A 23,828-nucleotide genomic window follows, 5' to 3' on the forward strand; every position below is an offset into this window, starting at 1 on the left:
CGCTGATCTCTAGGCGTCCTAAATAGAATCTGGGGGATAATGCTTTTGATGTATCAGTGCTAGCACTTTACAGCAAATTCCAAAAAACACTGGTAACCAGCATAGCTGTTTCAGAACTGGTGTTATATGATCAAACTAGAAATGCCAGACAGAAGCCTCGCTGCTGCATTCTGTACCAACTACAGTGCCCTGCACCTCGCAGTAGATAGCTAGATAGTAATATCACAAAACTAACGTATAGTAACATAGTAAATGATGGCAGATAAAGACCTGCACGGTCCATCCAGTCTGCCCAACAAGATAAACTCATGTTACATTGTATGTGATACTTTATATGTATACCCGAGTTTGATTTGTCCCTGCCTTTCTCAGGGCACAAATCGTAGAGGTCTGCCCAGTGCTCTTCTTGTACTAAAAGTTCTGAAGCTAATGTCTTAAGGGGAAAAAAATGACTAAACTCATATCCAGCTATAGTCCTCTACTGAAGGGCCAATAGCAAGGAAGAAAATAAAAAGAAAATAAAGACTTTTAGGAAAATATCAACAACTCCCCATGATTTCCAAAACAGAGTTATCCAATATATCTGGCCCCAAAATTAAATTTGGTTAGGAATCCTGACCATACTTTTAGCAACAACAAAGGCAGTCAAATATGTAGAACCTCCCAAAATATATTTTGAAGACAGATATATTATAATATATTTGTGATTAAATTCAAGGTAGAATGTTGCAGGGCCGCCAAGAGGGGGGGGGGGGGGGATAGGGAGGACAAAATTCCCCGGGTCCGGGCCTCCAGGGGGGCCCGGCGCCGAGTCCGTGGGTGTTCGCCCCTCCGTCCCTCCGTCCGACTCCTAGGTCCCTCCCTCCCTCTGTTCAACTCCCAGGGCCCGCCCTCCATCCCTCCGTCCCTCCCTCTGAATTTCAAAAGCGATCTTGTTCTTACTTCGTCGGGGTTGCGGCGAGAGCAGCACGCAGATGCAGTGACAGCCTTCCCTTGTTGTCTGTCTCTCAGCTTCCAGCTGAGAGACAGACAACAAGGGAAGGCTGAAGCGCGAGCCTGCACGCTTTTCATTGCGTCTGCGTGCTGCTCTCGCCGTAACCCCGACAAAGTAAGAACAAGATCGCTTTTGAAATTCGGAGGGAGGGATGGAGGGGGGCCTTGGAATTCGGTTGGACGGACGCACGGAGGGAGGGAGGGAGGGAGAGGGGGGCCTTGGATCTCGGAGGGAGGGAGAGAGTTTAGTAGCGCTATAGAAATGATAAGTAGTAGTAGTAGTAGGGGGGGCTTGGATCTCGGAGGGAGGGAGGGAGGCCTGGGGGGAGAGATTGCTGGACAAGAGGGCAGGGCAGGGAGGAGAGAGAAGAGATTGCTGGACAAGAGGGCAGGGGGGAGAGAGAAGAGATTGCTGGACAAGAGGGCAGGGGGAGAGAGAAGAGATCGCTAGACAGGAAGGCAGGGCAGGGGGGAGAGGAGAATTGCTGAACATGGATGTTTGATTGGAGGGGGCAGGGGAGAGAGGAAATTTACTGGATATGGGTGGATGGAGGAGAGGCCAAGGGAAAATGGAGAGTTGCTGGATATAGATGGATGGAGGGGAGGGAAGTCAGGAAGGAGGTGCACATGGATGGAGGGGAGGGAAGAGAAGAGAAATGCTGGACATGGATGGATGGAGTGGAGGGCAGGGAAGAGAGAAGAAATGTTGAACAAGGATGAAGGGAAGGAAAGACAAAGGAAGGAGATGCACACGGATGGAGGGGAAGGGAGAGAGGAGAAATGCTGGATATGGATGGAGGGTGGCAAGACAGGAAGTACGTGCACATGGATGGAGGAGAGTGAGGAGAAATGCTGGATATGGATGGAGGGGAGGGAAGACAGGAAGTACATGCTCATGCATGGAGGAGAGTGAGGAGAAACGCTGGATATGGATGGAGGGGAGGGAAGACAGGAAGTACATGCACATGGATGGAGGAGAGTGAGGAGAAATGCTGGATATGGATGGAGGGGAGGGAAGACAGGAAGTACATGCACATGCATGGAGGAGAGTGAGGAGAAATACTGGATATGGATGGAGGGAAAATTGCTTGAATTTAAGGGCTGGATCGGAACACTTCCAGGACAGATGCCGAAACTTGAGGAAGGATAGGGACAGGGCTACAGATGGTAGACAGGACGCATAAGGACACAGGAGGATGGTGGATATGGTGAGAGAAAAAATATCAAATGGAAAGAAGACACTGCATAAAACAGAAGACGGGACCAAAGCGAATAGAAAAACTATGATCAGACAACAAAGGTATAAAAAAGTATTTTATTCAGAATTTATTAATTGGAATATGTCAGCTTTTGGAAATGTGTATCTGTGATATTTTTCATGCAAGTTTCAATTTTTCTAGTATTGCTACATGCTGAGTCTGACTTCTTGAGGTAACTTTCTAGTTCAGTATTTTGCCTTCATATTTTTTTTATTTCTAGTTCCTTGTGTCATATCTGTTGCCATGTGTGATCAAGGCACAATATTCTGCTAGTGTGTAGTATTTGCAGCCCTTTTTGTTTTGTTTTTCATTAGGTTGTGTACTGGTGTTTTAGAGCCCGGTGTAATTACAGTGCTGCCTTTCCACGCATAAGATTGTAGCTCGTCCTGTCCTTGGAATTAGTGCTGTTATGGTTTGGTAAGGTTATGAGTGGGTTTTTGCACAAGTTTGTGTATAGTGTTTTGCAGTGGAGAGATTGTGTTTTGGCTTTACTGAGGTGGCACCAAAACATCAGAAAAGGTGTAGAGTCTAAATCATGACACACTACCTCTTGAAGGATCTACATATAGTACAGGGGCCCAGCCCGGTGGCGGACAGAGGGGAGCGGGGGGAGGAAGTGGCAGTGACCTCGGGGGGGGGGGGGGGGGGGGGGGGGGGGGGCGGGGGGGCCCAGGGGCGGCCTTGTCCCGGGCCCGGCCCAGTCTCTCGGCGGCCCTGGAATGTTGTCCCCAAGCTGAAGAACTGCAGAATACAGCAAAATAAATTGCCTTCACCGCTTCTGTGATTCTTAAGATTGGTCAGGAAAGACAAAAGCTTTACTTCCTCTAAACAATTTCATTCTATTTTAAAAATAACACTTAAGAAGTTTATCTCTATCAGTACTACAAAGTTAACATCAATATTGCACAAGAAACACCAGAGTGTAAAGACATTTCCTGTGAGTTTTCCAAAGAATTGGCAGTTATTTCAGTAGTTATTTCACCAGTTACATTCTATTTGATTTTTTAGCCTCTGCTACACAGTGAGCAGAGGGTTTCAACATCTCATCAATGATGACACCTAGGGGGTCTTTTACTAATTAACTCGAGTTATCTGCAGCAGGGCCCATAGGAATAAAATTGGACCTGCTGCAGATAGCTCGAGGTAACCTTTAGTAAAAGACCCCTCCCCCCTTGAGCTTTTTCCTGCTCGGTAACCCCTTGCATCATGTAGCTATAGCTTGGGTTCCTCTTTCCCACATGCATCACTTTGCACTTGCTCACATTAAACGTCATCTGCCATTTTGACGCCCAGTCTCCCAGTCTCGTAAGGGCCTCTTGTAATTTTTCACAATCCTCTTGTGATTTAATAACTTTGAATAACTTTGTGTCAAAAGCAAATGTAATTACCTCACTAGTTATTCTCATCTCTAGATCCATAATAGGGCATTGCCTTCTATCCCATGACTTTCTAATTTCCTTAGGAATTGTTCATGAGTTACTTTGTCAAGTGCCTTTTGAAAATCCAGATACACAATATCGATCGGCTCACCTTTATCCACATATTTATTCACCCCTTCAAAAATGTAGTAGATTGGTGAGGGGCAACAAGAGGGGCAATAATTCTAGACTTAGAGGATCTTTTACTAAAGATTAGCTTGACTTATCTGCTGTGGACTCTACTGCAGATAACGAGAACTAATTTATAGTAATGAACCACTTAGTGGAGCTTATGATTTGTTGCAGGAGCTAATAGTGCTGGGGCTACTTGATAACAGTGATCATAATATAATAAGATTTGATATAATCTGTGGACTAAATATACACAGGAAATTTAATATGTTAGCATTTAACTTTAAAAAAGGAAACAATAATAAAATGAAGAGAACAGGGGAAAAAACTTAAAAGAGCAGCTGCAAAGGTAAAAAAATTGCATCTGGTGTGGATGCTATTCAGAAATATTATCCTAGAAGCCTAACCAGATATATTACATCTATTAAAAAAGGAGGAAGGAAGGCCAAATGACAGCCAGCATGATTAGAAAGTGAGGTGAAGGAAGCTATTAGAGTTAAAAGAAAATCCTTCTGAAAATGGAAGAAGGATCCAACTGAAAATAGGATTGGAAAGTCAAATGCAAAGCACTGATAAGGAAGGCAAAGAGAAACTTTAAAAGAAGATTGTGTTTGAGGCAAAAACATATAATAAAACCTTTTTAGAAATATTACAAGTAAAAAGCTGGTAAAAGAATCTGTTGGACCTGCTAGATGACTTGAGGGGTAAAAGGGGCACACAGGGAAGACAAGACCATAGCAGAGAGATTATGAATTCTTTGCTTCAGTCTTCACTGAGGAAGATGTAGGAGACATACCAGAGCCAGAAATGATATTCAATGCTGATGAGTCAGAGAAACTGAAACAAATCTCTGTAAACCTGGAAGATGTAATGGGAACATTTCACAAACTGAAGCGTAGCAAATTGCCTAGACTGGATAGTATACATCCCAGAGTAGTGACAGAATTGAAAAATGAACTTGCAGAGCTATTGATAGTAATATGTAATTTATCTTTAAAATGCAGCGTGGTACTGGAAGATCTGAGGTTGGCCAATGTAACGCCAATTTTTAAAAAGAGTTCCAGAGACGATCCGTGAAATTATGGATTGGGGAGCTTGATACCAATGCTGGGTAAATTGGTAGAGACTATTATAAAGAACAAAATTACAAAGCATATACATAAACATGGATTATTGAAACAAAGCCAACATGGATTTAATCAAGGGAAATCTTGCCTCACTAATCTACTACATTTCTTTGAAGGGGTAAATAAACATGTGGAAAACAGTCGATATTGTGTTTTTTGATTTTTCAAAAGGCATTTGACAAAGTACCTTATGAAAGACTTCTGAGGAAATTAGAAAGTCATGGGATAGGAAGTAATGTCCTACAGCAGATTAAAAACGGTTAAAAGATAGAAAACAGAGAGAGTGGGGCTAAATGGTTAGCACTCTCAGTGGAAAAAGGTAGATAGTGGGATTGCCCTGGTGTCTGTGCTGGGACCGCTGCTTTTTAACATGTTTATAAATGATCTAAAGTTGGGAATAACTAGTGAGGTAATTACATTTGCTGATGACACAAAGTTATTCAAAGTTGTTAAATCACAAGAGTCTTGCGAAAACTTTTAAGAGGACCTTATGAGACTGGGAGACTGGACATCCAAATGGCAGATGGCATTCAGTGTGACCAAGTGCAAAGTGATGCATGTGGGAAAGAGGAACCCGAAGTATAGCTACATAATGCAAGGTTCTACACTAGGAGTCACCGCCCAGAAAAGGGATCTTGGTGTCATCGTTGATGATACGTTGAAACCCTCTGCTGAGTGTGCAGAGGCAGCAAAGAAAGCAAATAGAATGTTAGGAATTATTTGGAAATGAATAGAAAACAAAAATGAGAATATTATAATGTCTTTGTATTGCTCCATGGTGTGACCACACCTTGAATACTTTATGAATGGCAATGAAAATAATAAAGGGGATGAGACGACTTCCCTATGAGGAATGGCTAAAGAGACTAGGGCTTTTCAGCTTGGAGAAGAGATGGCTGAGGGGAGATATGATAGAGGTCTATAAAATACTGAGTGGAGTGAAACAGGTAGATGTGAATCGCTTATTTACTCTTTCCAAAAATACAAGAATTAGGGGGCATATAATGAAGCTATTAAGTAGTAAATTTAAACCAATTGGAGAAAATATTTCCTCATTCAATGTGTAGCCAAACTCTGGAATTCATTGCTAGAGAATGTGGTAAAAGCAGTTTATTTTTTTTGTTACATTTGTACCCCACACTTTCCCACTCATGGCAGGCTCAATGCGGCTTACATGGGGCAATGGAGGGTTAAGTGACTTCCCCAGAGTCACAAGGAGCTGCCTGTGCCTGAAGTGGGAATTGAAGTCAGTTCCTCAGAACCAAAGTCCACCACCCTAACCACTAGGCCACTCCTCCACTTAGCAGGGCTTAAAAAAAGGGTTGGATAATATTCTGAAAGAAAAGTCCATAAGTCATTATTAAGATAGACTTGGGAAAATCCATTGCTTATTTCTAGGATAAGCAGCATAAAATCTCTTTTACTGTTTTGGGATCATGCCAGGTACTTGTGACTTGGATTGGCCACTGTCAGAAAAAAGATATAGGGCTTGATGGACCTTTGGTCTGTCCCAGTGTTGCAACACTTGTGTTCTTATTTGATAATTTGACAAAGCAAGTCTGTGCTTTCCATAACAGTCACGTGTGCCTGTAGATAATTTTAAAGACTCAAATCAGGTGGATTCTGATAGCAGTTTTAGGAGCCCTTTTAACAAATAGTGGTAAATAGTGGCCATAGCGCGCCATTATACAGGTCATTCCCGTGCACTAAGACTGGGGTAAAATGACCTATTTTCTCAATAATGGCCACGCATTAATTTTCCCATTAACGCATGAACCTCTACTGCCTTCCATTATGTAGGTGGTAAGGGCACAAGTGCTAAACATTCACTAATCGGTTGGCGCTTGGCAACATAGCTGCACTGATTAGTTCAGAACTCACCTACTTTCTGCCCCAGATTCAACCCCAGCACTTAAAAATACATTTTATTTTTTAGCACATAGGTAGTAATGCACTGATCTCAAAATTACTGTGTCCCAAAGTAAGGCATTCTTTGCTGCGGTAAGCACGCATTAGTCTTTATGACACTTTTACTGAATGAGTGAATGAATGCTTGTATTATTCTTTGTTTTTCAGGAGCCTTTGGCCAGTTCTTGACGACATTACCTCACTCCATACTCGGAGCCTTTGGCTCTCGACTCCTGCAACCCACGTGACTTGCTACCACAACGTAATCACACTGACAAGGAAGTCAGCATCTCCTCTTAAATCTAGCTGATCTGTACCTTGTATAGGGCTGCGGTTTATTTTTCTATTTCTTTTACTTCTCAGTTTGCTCACCTTGATTTTAGCCTGTCCAGCCACGTTTGGAGCCTTCAAAACTTTACTGCATTCAAAATGGCTCGTAAGTCAGTAAGTTTTCTTATTATCACTTGTTTGTTGCTCTCTCATCTGTTTTATGGCTCTTGTTGCCCTTTAAACAAATCATGTGACACCCTGTGCTCTAACTGACATAAGACATTTCCATCAACACAGGAGCATTGCCTTACTGTGTTGCCTAATATATCTAGATCCTCAAAAACACTTTTGGCCTTCTGAACTGTGGATCTCTATGATCCAAAATTGATTTAATTAGAGATCTCATTCTCTCGTCTAAATCTAAAATTTTCTGCTTAACAGAGACATGGATTAAAGCAGGTGAAGAGAGTTATCTCTTCAACTGCCTTCTTGACGGTTACAATGTCATCTTCCTTCTCAGACAGTTTGGAAACGGAGGCGGCCTAGCCATCTTTCACTGATTAGACCTCCAATTGGTAGGACTGCAGTCTCTGTTCTTGTACCCTGAGTTGTTTGTCATAAAAATTCATGTCCCTACCCCCACAGTTTTTCTACTCTGTTATTGCCCCCCATCTCTCTCTTCGGCTCAGTGGGATAGATATTTTCAGGAGTTATCAGAAGCTGTCATCCGCTACCCAAATATTCTTATAGTTGGTGATTTCAACACCCATGCTGATATCCCCTCCCACCCCCCACTCATGTCTCCTGCTGTCCTTACTCTCAAATTTGATTCTTCACCAATGGATATATTTCCCAACGCATAAAAGTAGTCACACATTGGACTTAGTTATTTCTCAACAAGGCTCTACTGTTTCTCCATTTTATATCGCTTCTACTATAATTCCCTGGTCGTACCATATTGCCATTCATTTTAAGATTTCACTTCCTGTCCCCGACAATTCTCCGAAATTTTACACCAAACAGTCCAGGTGTCTGACTCGTAATGATCCACATGGTATTTCCCCTGATGACTTCTGTTTCCCACTGGATTATGACATCCCTAATCTGGATGATATGGCAGTTAATGTACACTCCTCTCTTTCTTCAGCTCAAGGTAAGATTGCACCTTAAAGGAATATAAATATCCAGCTTCTAAGTAATAGACAACCATGGTATCATGGAGGCCTCCATCTCTTGAAGAGACAGCTTTGTAAAGCAGAAAGCAAGTGGTTAAAAACAACATCTAGTACCAATCTCTGTAATATTCGTTTGAAACTCAAGGCTTATAATTTTCAGTTGAAAAAGACGAAATTCGATTACATTAGTAAACAATTGGAAAAAGCGCAAAATCTTTCAAAAGAACTTTTCTCCCTTTTTTCATAAATTAACTATAGCAAAGCCCATTGTCAATCATACTCCACAAACTAGTTGTCACCCGTCAGCTGAGGTCCTGGCAAATTACTTCATCACTAAAGTTCAACACCTAGTGAATTCCTTCCCTGACCCAACAGTCACCCATCTTACTTCACCCACCTTCCCCTTCTCCCACCTACTGCCCTCTTACATGGGCACTTGGAGATGGTGGGAGGGATTGTGTGGCAGTGAGGGCAAGCAACTGGGTGGGAGTATGTGTAGGCATGTATTAAATGGGATAGAAAAGTGGGATGAGGTGGGGTCAGGAGGAGAGAGGGTGTGAAATTATGAAGAATATAGAGGCACTAGAAAAATGCTGAAGCTGAGGAAAGGGACACATCTATGAAGGAGTCAGAGAAGGTGAAAAAAATGGAGGAGCTGGGGAGGAGGTGAAAGGAGTTATGGAAAGCTAAGTAGGGGTAAGAGAGAGAAGAATAAGCTGGAGATGAAAAGTGCTGTGACTTCAAAGAGTATAATTAACTTATGTCCTCAAGTGAACTGAATGTAAAAAAGAAAACCCTAAAGCAAGCATTAAATTCTTTTTTTTTTAAAACCCTTCTACTAAAGCAATGGAAAATAATCCAACAGCTAACCCAGCAATATAAAATTAGAATTTTAAAAGGCCTTCCTATATAATAATTCTCACCTCCAACGTTCTAATGTGCCTGGTACCGTGGCTCCCTCGGAGGTGGTCTGCTAGGCAGTTTAGAATGCACTGACGTCAGTGATGTCACTGACAGCTGAATCCAAGGCAAGGGGAGGAGTAGGGAAACACGCTCCACGTGTTTCCCTACTCCTCCCCCTGCCTACCAGTCAGCTCTCAGTGCCCCCCCCTCGGCACAACACCCAAGCCCCTCTGCCCCGGCGCAGCACCCAAGCCCCTACCCCCTCCTCGACACATCACCCAAGACCCTCCCCCCGGTGCATCACCAAAGCCTCTACCCCCCTCTTGAGCACATCAACTCTCTCGCCACCCACAGCCGCCAATACTAACGCTGTCAGGCCGCTGCTGCTTTTCCTGTGGAGCAGCAGCGGCCGGTACAAAAAGAAAAAAGCCAAAAAAAGATTTTTAACCTGAAACGCGGCTCTGTAGACAGCCATCTGACATTGGCTGTCATCACTGCAGCCGCTCCTCCTCTCCCCTCCATGTCACTGCCTCTGCAGGAAGACCCCGGAGGAGCGCAGCGACGTCAGAGGGGAGAGGAGGAGCGGCTGCAGAGATGACAGCCAATGCCAGATGGCTGTCTATGGAGCCGTGTTTCAGGTTTAAAATCTTTTTTTTGGCTTTTTTCTTTTTGTACCGGCTGCTGCTGCTCAACAGGAGACGCAGCAGCGGACGGACAGCGCTAGTATTGGTGGCTGCGGGTAGCGAGGGGGTTGATGTGCCCGAGGGGGGGGGTAGGGGCTTGGGTGATGCGCTGGGGGGGTAGGAGTTTGGGTGATGCGCCGAGGGGGGAGGGGAGGGTCGCTGGACATGGGTGGCTGGAGGGGGCAGGGGGAGGGGAGGGTCGCTGGACATGGGTGGCTGCAGGGGGGAGGGAAGAGGGAGGTGGGGAGGGGGTCCTGAGACCAGATGGGTGGCTGCAAGGGAGGGCAGGGGAGACAGAAGGGACGCTGCAGGGGGGGCAGGGGGAGAGGAGGGTCGCTGGACATGGGTGGCTGCAGGGGGGGCAGGGGAGAGAGGTGGGTTGCTGGACATGGGTGGCTACAGGGGGGGCAAGGGGAAAGGAGAGGAGGGTCATTGGACATGGGTGGCTGCAGGGGGGCAGGGGAGAGGAGGGTCGCTGGACATGGGTAGCTGCAGAGGGAGAGGAGGGTTGCTGGACATGGGTGGCTGCAGGGGGGGCAGGGGAAGAGGAGAGTCGCTGGATATGGGTGGCTACAGGGGGAGCAGGGAATAGATGAGGGCCGCTGCACATGCGTGGCTGCAGGGGCAGAGGAGGGTTGGTGGGGAGGGGGTTCTGAGACCAGATGGGTGGCTGCAGAGGGGGCAGGGGAGACAGGAAGGACGCTGCAGGGGGGGGGGGATTACCTTGCTAGTGCCCGTTTCATTGCCTACCGAAACGGGCCTTTTATACTAGTTTTATATAAAAATAAGAGAGAAATCCTGAGGTTAAAAAGCCAGAAAAATTGCCTCAGTTTACAATGGCATAAGTGCACAAGAGGGAGATCTCTTTCAACCGAAAGGAGGCTCTGGAATGAGGGGGCATAGGATGAAGGTGAAAGGGGACAGACTCAAGAGTAACCTAAGGAAATACTTCTTTATGGAAAGGGTGGTGTAAATGAAGATCATATCTGTCTTCATGAACGCATGAGACAAGCACCAGAGGATCTCAGAAAAAATTATAGACCTTATTAATTGGGTATGAATTGGCAAACTGGAGATGCCATGTGGTGTTTATCTGTCATAATATTCTATATTTAAAGTTTTGAAGTTATTGTGCAGTAACTACAGAACCTTCTCATGATCTTTTGCCAGCATTTATGGGAAGACTGCTGTGCAGTTAATGCAGAAAAAAAGTTGCCACTCTATGTTTATTTCAAGGTCGATAGCATGTAATTCAGGACTTCTTTCCCCATGAGTTTATTTGCATAGGTCTCTTTGTCTACACTGTCCTGGTAACTGATTTGAATAAGAAGCATGGCCATTGCTATTAGCCAAATGTTGACTCATCATACTCCAACATTTCTAAACATTCTGTCGTGACTCCATATACTCTTTCTCCTTTGAGATGTGAATAAGGTAAAAGAAAGGTAGACTAACCATGTGATTTTACCTTAGACAGATTCCACATCTCATTTTGGGGATTTCTTACTAAGCTGTGCTAAAAATGGCCTTAGCACACTCTTACGTGGGTCTTTTCCACAAGCTAAGGCCATTGTTAGCACAGACGGAAAATGGCTGACTTTCCATTTTCTGAATGAATGGCCATGCGCTAATTTTGCCAATAGTGCATGACCATTAAAAAAGATTAACGCATGAGCCCTTACTGCCACCTATTATGTAGGCGGTAAGGGCCCAAGTGCTAATCACGCACTAATCAGTGCACAGGAATGTAGACATGCTAACTGATTAGCACAGAAACACTCACTCTCCACTCTAGACTTGCCCCCTCGTTAGTGCACAGTTTACAGGCACATTGCAAAATTACTGCGGGATACCTCAGCTTGTCCTGCAGCCCATTTCAGCTGCGGTAATCTCACGCTAGTACTTATGCAACTTTGTAGAAGGAAAGGGAATGGGAAAGGGGATGGGACTTGATATATCGCCTTTCTGTGGTTACAATCAAAGCAGTTTGTATATTATATACATGTATTTGTTTTGTAAGTGACTTGCCCCTAAATGTCAGAAACAATGAACAGGGGAAACCTCCACGACAAGCAAAACAGACCAACAGAAGTAGAGGCTGACCAACAGACAATGCCAAATCGGGAGATGGTGCTTAAAAAATTTAATTGCTTGCACAAAGGACCCAACATGGTATGGTCCGTGTTTCGGCGTCATAGGATGCCTGCTTCAGGGGTCACAAACAGTGTTCACGAGAGTATACTAACTAACAGTGTTGCCACTGAGTATGCACTCTGTAATGCAAAAAACAACGAATGTTCCCACCAAGCATTAACTCGAGAGTTGGTCAAAAAACTGCGTTCCAACAAGTGTTCATTAGCTCGGTTTTTGACCAACTCTCGAGTTAATGCTCGGTAGAAACATTTGTTGTTTTTTGCTTTACAGAGTGCATACTCGGTGGCAACACAGTTAGTATACTCTGTGAACACTGTTTGTGACCCCTGAAGCAGGCATCCTATCACGCCGAAACACGAACCGTGTTGGGTTCTTTGTGCAAGCAATTAAACGTTTTTTAAGCACCATCTCCCGAGTTGGCTTTGTTTGTTGGTCAGCCTCTACTTCTGTTGGTCTGTTTTGCCCCTAAATGTGCCAAATCCTTGTCATTTCTATCTTAATCTCAGGTTACACAGTACTTCTGAAATGTGGATTGCCTCTACTATGAATATCATTCATCTAACAAATCAAATAAACCCCGCTGCAAAATCTGTGATCAGAATGGACAGTAACTTCACTTCTTATTTATTTATTTATTTATTTATTTATATATTTATAGCATTTATATCCCACATTTTCCCACCCACGGGCAGGCTCACTGTGGCTTACATTAGTCTGCAAAAATATACATCAATTCAGCAAATAAGAAAATACAATGAATTTAAAGAGATTAACGAGTAACTGCAAAGTAGAGGAAAAGGAGAAAGGGTAGCAGAGTTCAATATGTCGTTATGTCAGTAGCTGCTCAGTGGTAGAGATGCTAGGTGGGTCTTTAGCGTAAGCTTTTCCAAATAATAGGGTCTTTAGAGATTTTCTGAAGGTCAAATAATCTTGAATAGATTTTACTGATTTTGGTAAACCATTCCACGAGTGAGCGCTAACATAGGGAAAGGTGGATGCTTAGGTGGTTTTATACTTGAGGCCACAACATGTTGGGTAATGAAGATTCAAGTACGTGCGAGACGATCTGGAAGAGTTCCTAGGTGGTAAGTTGATAAGGGCATCCATATATGCTGGAGCCTCACCATAGAGAATTTTATGCACCAGGATGCAAACTTTAAAAGTTATCCGGTCCATGATAGGAAGCCAGTGAAGTTTCTCAAGTAGTGGTCTTGGAACTCTCAAACCTCGATTTACCATAGATCAGCCTAGCAGCTGTATTTTGGGCAGTTTGTAGTTTTTTATGAAGGAGTGCTTTGCACCCAGCGTATATTCCATTGCAGTAATCAAGGTGGCTTAAGACTAATGATTGTACTAAACTGCAGACTACATCATTTTCATAGTTCTTTTCTTACCTTGCCCCAAGTTTTGGTACATTAACCTTGACATATTTTGTCTCTTAATTTAAAAGTAGAGAAAGCACAAACTCTTGAACCTTGAGAAGGAAATGACATAGACATTGGAGTCTAGGCATCAAAAGAAGCAGCCTTAAGCAGAGCTCGATAAAATATCTCGATCTGAGTGAGGGGTGTTATTTCAACTCTGTAATGCAGCTGTCCCAGGGGGACCTTAGAGTGCATCACAACCGACTCTGGATTAAGCATTCCCATGCCAAGTATTAATGCTGGAACTGCAGAGGGTCAGCAGAAGCTCAGAACCTTAATGGGGAAACATTTGGCTAATCTGTCTTATGGGTAAATGGAAATGTTTTAGAATCACATTTGATGGTTTGCTGTACACAAGAAGGTGACCCCTAGAACAGCTGAATATGTAAATCTCCTGGCCAGTAACACAGCTGTTTATACTCAGCACAGGGAGGTGAGAGCTTCACACACAGATTTAACTTACAGAAGTGAATTGCTTTATAGAAACAGAGAAGTCAGATAAGAATTATGTGCTCTGTTCAGTCTGTCCATTTGTACCTGCCCTCTTTGTGCCTCACTGTAGGAGAACTAAAGATGATATGAGAATTAGTTTTCCTATTGACTGGTCTGATAAGATTTTTCCTTGTTTCTAATAATGAATGCATTTTTTAGTACACTTTTGAGCTTTTTGCATACTATTTTGAGCTGGATTTCATTCTAGCAGACAGTAAATGTCATTTTAATGGTTAATGGGTATTAGCTATATTGCCTTCACATCATTGGGCATCTAGACAGTGTACAGGGTTACCCAAAATTAAAATTTACAAGCAAGAGATCAAGATAAAATAGAAAATGATTGTCTACTGTATCACACACACAATCCACAACCCCCAAAAGCCTGCTGAAAAAACTATGCTTTAAGGCTGTGTTTGAGTTTAGGTGTTGAATGTTCAGATCAAAGGTGATATTGAAGGGACCAGCGCAGCAAATGTCCTACGAGTAATGTCAAAGTGTTTTTAATGGGAAGATGGAACCACAAGCAAGTCAGCTGGTGAGGACTGCAAACAACAAAATGGGGTGCCTAGGATAGTGATTAGAAGTATACTAGGGGTGATTCAGAATGAAGCATCAGAAGATTACGAATAACTTAACTTGAACTTAAGCCGGAGAAGAGACGGCTGAGGGGAGACATGATAGAGGTATATAAAATATTGAGTGGAGTGGAACAGGTGGATGTGAAGCGTCTGTTCACGCTTTCCAAAAATACTAGGACTAGGGGGCATGCGATGAAACTACAGTGTAGTAAATTTAAAACAAATCGGAGAAAATGTTTCTTCACTCAAAGCATAATTCAACTCTGGAATTCGTTGCCGGAGAACGTGGTGAAGGCGGTTAGCTTAGCAGAGTTTAAAAAGGGGCTAGACGGTTTCCTAAAGGACAAGTCCATAAACCACTACTAAATGGACTTGGGAAAAATCCACAATTCCAGGAATAACATGTATAGAATGTTTGTACGTTTGGGAAGCGTGCCAGGTGCCCTTGGCCTGGATTGGCCGCTGTCGTGGACAGGATGCTGGGCTCAATGGACCCTTGGTCTTTTCCCAGTGTGGCATTACTTATGTACTTATGCACTTAATATACAAGTAGTTAATGATAGTGTATAAACAGTGCAGTGACCTAATCAAATTTATGGGCTCAGAAAGAAGTTTCACAGTTATATTTTGTTTCATCTAAAAACGTTTGAGGGATGAGGTTGGAAGTCCATTATAAAGAATATCACAGTAGTCAATTCTACAGATTAATAAAGTGTGAATTAAAGCTTTAAATCATTTTTATCAAGCAAATGAATGACAGATCTAATACGGCATAGTGCCAAGAAGGGAGATATTGTTACAGCTGAGATATGTGAAGATTGGACCACTGCAGTGGTTAAGTTCTTACTGGTAATTACTTTGAAGAGCCAGAAGACCCACCCCCCCCCCCCCCAGCCATATTATTTTGTTGTTTTTAAATACATTTTGAGTTTGAATGTTGACGAATTTACTTCTGCCACTCCACTGCTCCCCCCTATGCTTCCCTCTTCTTTCTTACTCCCTCCTCAAGCTGCATGGGTCAGAAGTTATTATGCTTACTTCTGACTAGGTAAAATGTGTTATTTTGCTGTTTCCTTAAATACATGGAATACTTTACCCTGCTTTCATTTAGTTCTAGCTGAATGAGGAAATAATTCGGGGACTGCAGAATGTTATAGTTGCAGCAGGATTGTTTATTGTAGACTGTAAGTTGTGACATGTGGAGGAGCATAATTACTACTACTACTACTACTACTTAACATTTCTAGAGCGCTACTAGGGTTACGCAGCGCTGTACAAATTAACAATTAAGGACGGTCCCTGCTCAGAAGAGCTTACAATCTAAAGGACAAAATGTCAAGTTGGGGTAGTTAAGTTTTCCTGATTAGGTGCCGAAGGCGACATTGAAGAGGTGGGCTTTGAGCATTGATTTGAAGATGGGTAAGGAGGGGGCACGGCGTATAGGCTCAGGGAGTTTGTTCCAGGCATGGGGTGAGGCGAGACAGAAGGGGCGGAGCCTGGAGTTGGAGGTGGTGGAGAAGGGTACTGAAAGGAGGGATTTGTCTTGAGAGTGGAGGTTACGGGTAGGGACGTAAGGGGAGATGAGGGTAGAGAGGTACGGAGGGGCCGCAGATCGAGTGCATTTGTAGGTGAGTAAGAGAAGCTTGAGCTGTACGCAGTATCTGATTGGGAGCCAGTGGAGTGACTTGAGGAGAGGGGTGATATGAGTATATCGGTTAAGGCGGAAGATAAGACGTGCGGCAGAGTTCTGGATGGACTGAAGGAGGGATAGATGGCTACGTGGGAGGCCGGTCAGGAGTAGGTTGCAGTAGTCAAGGCGAGAGGTAATGAGAGAGTGGATGAGAGTTCGGGTGGTGTGCTCGGAGAGGAAGGGGCGAATTTTGCTAATGTTATAGAGGAAGAAGCGACAGGTCTTGGCTATCTGCTGGATATGCGCAGAAAAGGAGAGGGAGGAGTCGAAGATGACACCGAGGTTGCGGGCAGATGAGACGGGGACGATGAGGGTGTTATCAACTGAGATAGAGAGTGAAGGGAGAGGGGAAGTGGGTTTGGGTGGGAAAACAATAAGTTCAGTCTTACATATTCAGTTTCAGGTGGCGGTTGGACATCCAGGCAGCAATGTCGGATAAGCAGGCCGAGACTTTGGCCTGGGTATCCGCAGTGATTTCTGGTGTGGAGAGATAAAGCTGGGTGTCGTCAGCATAAAGATGATAGTGGAAACCTTGAGAAGAGATCAGGGAGCCTAAGGAAGAGGTGTAGATTGAAAAAAGAAGGGGCCCAAGGACAGATCCCTGAGGAACTCCAACAGAGAGCGGGATAGGGGAGGAGGACGAACCATGAGAGTGTACTCTGAAGGTACGATGGGAGAGATAAGAGGAGAACCAGGAGAGGACAGAGCCCTGGAACCCAAGGGAGGACAGTGTGTCAAGAAGTAGGTTGTGATTGACAGTGTCAAAAGTGGCGGAGAGGTCGAGGAGGATGAGGATGGAGTAGTGACCTTTGGATTTGGCGAGGAATAGGTCATTGCAGACTTTAGATAGTGCCGTTTCTGTTGAGTGTAGGGGGCGAAAGCCGGATTGAAGCGGATCGAGGATGGCATGAGAGGAGAGAAAATCAATGCAGTGGCTGTGAACGGCGCGTTCAAGTATCTTGGAGAGGAAGGATAGGAGGGAAATGGGGCAGTAGTTGGAGGGACAGGTAGGGTCAAGTGATGGTTTTTTGAGGAGTGGAGTGACCACAGCATGCTTGAAGGTGCCCAGGACAGTTGCAGTGGAGAGAGAGAGAGGTTAAGGATATGACAGATGGTGGGGGTGATGGTAGGAGTGATGGTGTTGATGGGGTTAGTGGGGATGGGGTCAGAGGAACAGGTGGTGGCTTTCGAGGAGGAGAGGAGATGGGCGATTTCCTCTTCGGTGATAGTAGGAAAGGAGGAGAAGGAGGCCTGGGTAGGTTGGATGAGAGAGTGAGATATAGGCTGAAGAGGAGGAGAAGGAGTAGTGGTGAATTCGAGGTTGATCTTCTGGACCTTGTCACGGAAGTAGTGGGCCAGGGATTGAGGAGAGAGTGAAGGGGGGGGGGGCGCCCAAGTTTTCCTGAGGTTGTCCTTGCAGGACGTCCCGGTGAAGGGGCGGGGAAGCCCATATTATCGAAACAAGATGGGCGTCCATCTTTCGTTTCAATAATACGGTCAGGGACGCCCAAATCTTGAAATTTAGGTCATACTTAGAGATGGTTGTCACTAGACTTGGTCGTTTCTGATTTTCAGTGATAAGGGAAACCAAGGACGCCCATCTCAGAAACGACCAAATGCAAGCCCTTTGTTCGTGGGAGCAGCCAGAATTTGTAGTGCACTGGTCCCCCTGACATGCCAGGACACCAACCGGGCACCCTAGGGGGCACTGCAGTGGACTTCAGAAAAAGCTCCCAGGTACATAGCTCCCTTATCTTGTGTGCTGAGCCCCCCCCCCCCCCCAACCCCTCCAAAACCCACTACCCACAATTGTACACCACTACCATAGCCCTCATGGGTGAAGGGGGCACCTAGATGTGGGTACAGTGGGTTTCTGGTGGGTTTTGGAGGGCTCACATTTACCACCACAAGTGTAACAAGTGGGGAGGGATGGGCCTGGATCCGCCTGCCTGAAGTGCACTGCACCCACTAAAACTGCTCCAGGGACCTGCATACTGCCGCGATGGTGGGGTGGGGGTGATGTACCTGAGTATGACATTTGAAGCTGGCATAGAGGCTGGCACAAAATATTTTTAAAGTTGTTTTTTGAGGGTGGGAGGGGGTTAGTGACCACTGGGGGAATAAGGGGAGGTCATCCCCGATTCCCTCCGCTGGTCATCTGGTCAGTTCGGGCACCTTTTTGTTCCTTGGTTGTAAGAAAAACTGGACCAGGTAAAGTCATCCAAATGCTCATCAGGGCCGCCCTTTTTTTCCATTATGGGTCGAGGACGCCCATGTGTTAGGCACGCCCAAGTCCCGCCTTCGCTACACCTCCGACATGTCCCCGGGAACTTTGCTCATCCCCGCGACGGAAAGCAGTTGGGGACGCCCAAAATTGGCTTTCGATTATGCCGATTTGGGCGTCCTTCTCTTTTGAAAATAAGCCTGTTAACATCCCTCTTCCCTCCACCCTCAGTCCTCGATTAAGTAGAAAGTACATTTTACATTTATCTAATCTAGATTAATCTAATCCTACATTTATAGACTATGTTCTTCTGCAAAAGGTTTACAATAAATAGACATAGGGAAGCCACTGCTTGTCCTGGGATTGGTAGCATAGAATCTTGCTACTCTTTGGGATCTTGCCAGGAACTTGTGACCTGCATTGGCCACTGCTAGAAACAGGATACTGGGCTAGATGGACTGTCCTAGAATGGCTATTCTTATGTTCTTATGTACTATGATTACATAAATGAAAATAAGAAAAATATAAAAATTGACCCTAATTCAAAAACTGTTGGAAAAGATAAGTTTTAAGACTTCTGCAAAAAGTATAATAAGAGGTTTGTTTCTTCACTGGTAAAGGAAGCTCGTTCCAGATTGCAACAGCTGTATATGAAAAAGCCGATGTGAATATCTTTTTATGCTGAACATAGGAATCTTTTGACCTGGAAACTTTTCTGACTGAAGGAAATAGCACTAACTGAGTCAAAGTTTCTGGAGCTAACCATGTAAAATTTTAAACACAAAGGGCCCAATTCTATAAATAGCCCCTTAAAAACTGGGGCCAAAAAACCATGCGCTTAGTGTGATTCTATAAACTACGCCTAAAGTTAGACATAATTTATACAATACGCTCACGTGCCATTCTTGCAACTAAAATGTAGGCGCATTCATTTAGGCCCCCTAAAAAAAGGCCTAAATCCCTGGACCTAACTTAGGGGCAGATCAGGTGTATTCCATAATAGTACGCATAGTTTTTTAAAATGCCCCAAACCCGCCAATTCCATGCCTCCTTTTCAGCTGCATGCAATAGAATTTACGTGCACCACATTGTAGATTACGCCTAAAAAGTTGTGCATGTAAATTCTAATTAAATCAATTAATGCGCTAATTGGTTGTTAAGTACCAATTATTGGTGCTGATAGGCTTGTTAATCAATTAAATGCGGCCAAATTAGCACATACAATTTAAGGTGCTCTTTATAGAATCTGGGAGAAAGCAAACTAATTTAAACAGGACTCGTGCTTTAATAGGAAGCTTGTGAACAGAAACCAACAATGGAGTAACATAATTAAACCTTTTCTTTCTAAAAAAAAAAAAAAAAATCAATCTAACAGCCATATACTGCAAAAGTTGTAATCTTTTCATGAGAATATCTGAAATCCCTAAATATAAGGAATTAGAATAGTCCAATTGAGATATAACCAAAGCCTGGACAAACACTGCAAATTGGAGTCTTCTGTTGGATGTTGCTTAATTCATTAGCTTTCCAAATATAATGATGGATAATATCACACCTTGGATGAATACAGAGTATATTTTTGCATGCTCAGTGTCACTAAAAGGAGCGTGCCAGACGTGAGGGGAAGACAGAGCAGGGCAGGCAACATGGCGGTGCTGGAGACTGGCGCTGGACAATGCTTCAGCTGTCAGGGGTTGGGGACCTCCACCAGTAAAACCAGGGGCCCAGAGGAAATTTAGGGGGCCCAGGCCCCCTTGGCCCCACGTAGCTACGCCACTGGTACATACCAGATATGATGGTGCGCTGGGGTGGGAACTACTGCCGGGCTGCTGAGGTAGCCCAGCAGTAGCTTTTTAGCGAATGGTAAGCCCATGTTGGGCTTACCACTGCTTTGTAAAAGGGGCCCTATATGATGGACTTAATTGTATTGTCAGGAATGCAAAACCAACATCAAGAGAATATCTGATTTTGAATTTATTTAGTTGTAAAATGTAATTTATAAGACTGTTCATACAACTGGATTCAGTTACCAAGGCTCTAAATGGTGGTTATCTCATTCCTAAAGAAATTGGAAGCATAAGTTCTTATCTTCTACTCTGAAAAGCTTTAAAAACTTAAAATATATTGCTCTATTTACCGTTAACTAGAAACCTCAATCTATTGTATGTAAACTGTTATATCATTGTTTATTGTAAGCCGCATTGAACTGAAACTTATTTTGGTTGATGTGGGATTATAAAAATAAATACATAAATACATCATCCTAAATTGACTTTACCCTGGATAATAAATAAAACAAAAGGAGAGACTTCTTCCCAAACCTTTATCAAATATAACCCCGCTTTTGCATTTAAAAATTCACATGACCCCAGATGATGATGAAAAGAAAATAGAAGCCTAGTGAGCCTGAGTGCAGTAATATACTCCAGTACTCTGTATGGGTTTCCATTATAACTGGAAGTTCACACACAGGAAGTGGGCAGGGCCTGTATATGTTCACTGACTAAAGATACAAAAACCCTGGAGAAGTCTACGGGAGATCATTTGACTGCAGGTGAAGAGATTGCTGAAGTTAATCTTTCAACTGACAAGGTACAGGCTTTAAATTTTCCATCTTTTTTAGAGGAATAACCAGCTGAAGTTACTCTGGAAAATCTTTGGGCCCTAATAGTAAACTTGGGTAAGGTTTTATGCCCTCAAACCCATGTTCTTGAGTCCAGAACAAAAGTTAGAAGAGGAAGTGGAAATAGTGAATACTGATATGAAGAAAATTACAGTGAAAATAGAGACTCAGGAGAAGGACTTTGAAAAATTTCAAGAAACTCAAATAACTATGATAAAAGATAATATGAATATGCGAAGGAAAATTGAGTCCCTGGAAAATTCCCTGAGATCTAATAATTTAAGATTTTTGAATTTCCCAAGGGTACCATCGTTTACACCTAGGGAAATGTTGAATAGATATATAAAGGAAATTTGGGGGGCAAAGGATGAAGCTATTCCCCCTTTCTCTCAAGTATACTATTTACTAAGCAAGCCAACAGGAGCACAATTGTCCACTCAACAGGCTGAACCCCCTTTGGATGTGTCAGCAATTTTGGAGTCTTCTGACTCTGATTTGGCAGTTCCTTCTACTTTACTGGCAACTGTTGCACTAACTTTGGATAAAGTATGGTTTATGAAAATGTTCTTTAAGATTAAAGATAAAGAATTCATTGGTCTCAAAACATGTATATTTCTGGACAGAAAAGACGTAGGCAGTGTTTATTGCTTAAGTTAGGAGTTCTTCAGATTGGGGCTACTTTCCATTTGCGATACCCATGTAAGTGTATAGTCTGTTACCAGTCAGTAAAATATGTTTTCTTTGAGCCATTACAGCTTACAGAATTTCTTGTAACCAAACGATCTTTGGGGTTAAGAGAATGTTAATGTTTATTGACATTTGTTTTGAACTTTGTTAATATGAGACACTTTGATGTTAGACAGGTTTTTCTAACTTCCTAGAAATGTTTTGCACAAAATAACTCCATTATAAGATAATCTTGGATCTAACTTGAGGACTTCAGTGTATCTATTTATAATTTTCCTTTGCTTATTAATTATTATTGAATTGTATACCTTTCTGTACAAGCTTCAGCTTGATAAGAATGTTTATAATTATAATTGAAACAATAAATGAATAATTTAAAAAAGATACAAAACATATAGGTGCAGGATTACCAACGCAGTAAGGCAATAATAACAAAATAATCCACAACGATGTCAGAATTATATCAAAATAGTACAAAATGGGTATAATGAAAAAGGAAGGAAAAGCCTCAAAGGAGCTTAATACCTCAGTGAAGGTTTAGAGAGCTGATGCGATCCCAATGGATCCTTGCTTCATCATAGGCAAAGGCCTTCAAAAAATAGCAACATATCTATCACCATGAAAATATAATTTCTATGCCAAAAAATGCTGATGAGCAATGAAAATCACTTATCTCAGGAACAGAGGCTGAGCACTTCAAACAGCTTCTGGTTGCAAGCACGCCCCCGGGCCAGCGATGGCCAGTGTTTCATTGAAAACTGCTTCAGGGTCCCAGAAGGCAAAAAATGCAGTTCTGAAAAACAAAAAAGAAAGTTACACGTTTCAAACTCTTATAAACAAAAATAATAATCTACTTCACAAGTACTCACTACACAGAGCACTACAAACAGCAGTCTGCGTCTCCAAAGAAAACGTCAAAATGGCTCCTATTTAACAAAAACGTGACGTCAGACACCAATGATCTAAAATCCCATCAAAAACGGTTATGAGTTCACTGACTCACAGGCCCCATGTTGACTGCCACAAGGCCATAAGGAGGGGGAGCAGCCTTGTTTCTATGGCACCAACCACTGATGATGTGACCTCATTTGGGGCCTTGGCTCACAGAGAACCATTGATGTAAGTTGGGGGGGGGGGGGGTGAGTCTAATTTTAATGAAACTGCTTAATAGTTAATAGCTCTATAAGGGTTTTTTTTTCCAGCAGCTACTATCCTCTGTGAGGTAACACATTTTCATATAAATACATAAGTATTGCCATACTGAGAAAGACTAAAGGTCCATCAAGCCCAGCATCCTGTTTCCAAAAGTGGCCAATCTAGGTCACAAATACCTGGCAAGATCCTAAACTGTTTCATTTGGAAACTGTTTTCCCAGATTTGTTCAAAGGATGTGAAACCACATCTGGGCATGTATTTGTTTGTTTCTTTCTTGACATTCCTCTGTTTTGTCAGTTTGTGAAGATTTATGTGACGCATGACACCTTACTTGACTGGTAGTTCGTTTATCACCTGTACAGCACTGGAGATGTTTGACACATTGAGAAGGCTGGAAGGATGATGTCTTATGATTACCTTGAGTCTTGGCAGCAGTACATGTTTCGATACTAAATAAATGATTTTGTCAGCTGGGTGACAGTTTTGTTTTATATTTATGTATCCCATCCTATGAAAAAAGCATTCTGCAGCAATTTCAGGCTGGTGCATATACCATTAAGCAATATTTTTATTTATTTTTAAATTGATATTTATTTTCTCACAAATGATTGCTTCAGTAAATAGCTATTTTTTTTTAATTGTCCTTGCAAAGGAATTGTCCAAGGAAGAAAAAAAAAAGGGCACATGAAGGGCAAGTTTCACAAAACCTCAGAATGTTTAAGTACGTGTGCATTTTTATTTTACCCATGTCCCTTTTGTTAATTTTCAAAGAGAAGTTATACGGGCAATTTCTCTTTGGAAATATGCCAGAAATACATGAGTTAAAAAAAAAAGTACTTGTGTAGTTTCCCTTAGCAATTTCTATGGATGAAGTTAGAAGTAGCAAATTAAGGGGTCCTTTTACTAAGCCGTGGTTAAAAGTGCCCTGCG

At 43.0% G+C, this 23,828-nt stretch overlaps 1 protein-coding gene across 1 annotated transcript in view; it reads left to right on the top strand.

Annotated features, from left to right (window-relative positions):
- DPP6 (dipeptidyl peptidase like 6) overlaps positions 1-23,828 on the top strand; it is a 931,600-nt gene that overhangs the window by 368,271 nt on the left and 539,501 nt on the right. The window contains 1 exon segment of the mRNA XM_030198448.1: positions 16,503-16,524. Coding sequence (XP_030054308.1) covers positions 16,503-16,524 — 22 coding nt within the window.

The sequence above is a fragment of the Microcaecilia unicolor genome, chromosome 1 (assembly GCF_901765095.1).
Source record: "Microcaecilia unicolor chromosome 1, aMicUni1.1, whole genome shotgun sequence".
NCBI classification, from domain to species: Eukaryota; Metazoa; Chordata; class Amphibia; order Gymnophiona; family Siphonopidae; genus Microcaecilia; species Microcaecilia unicolor.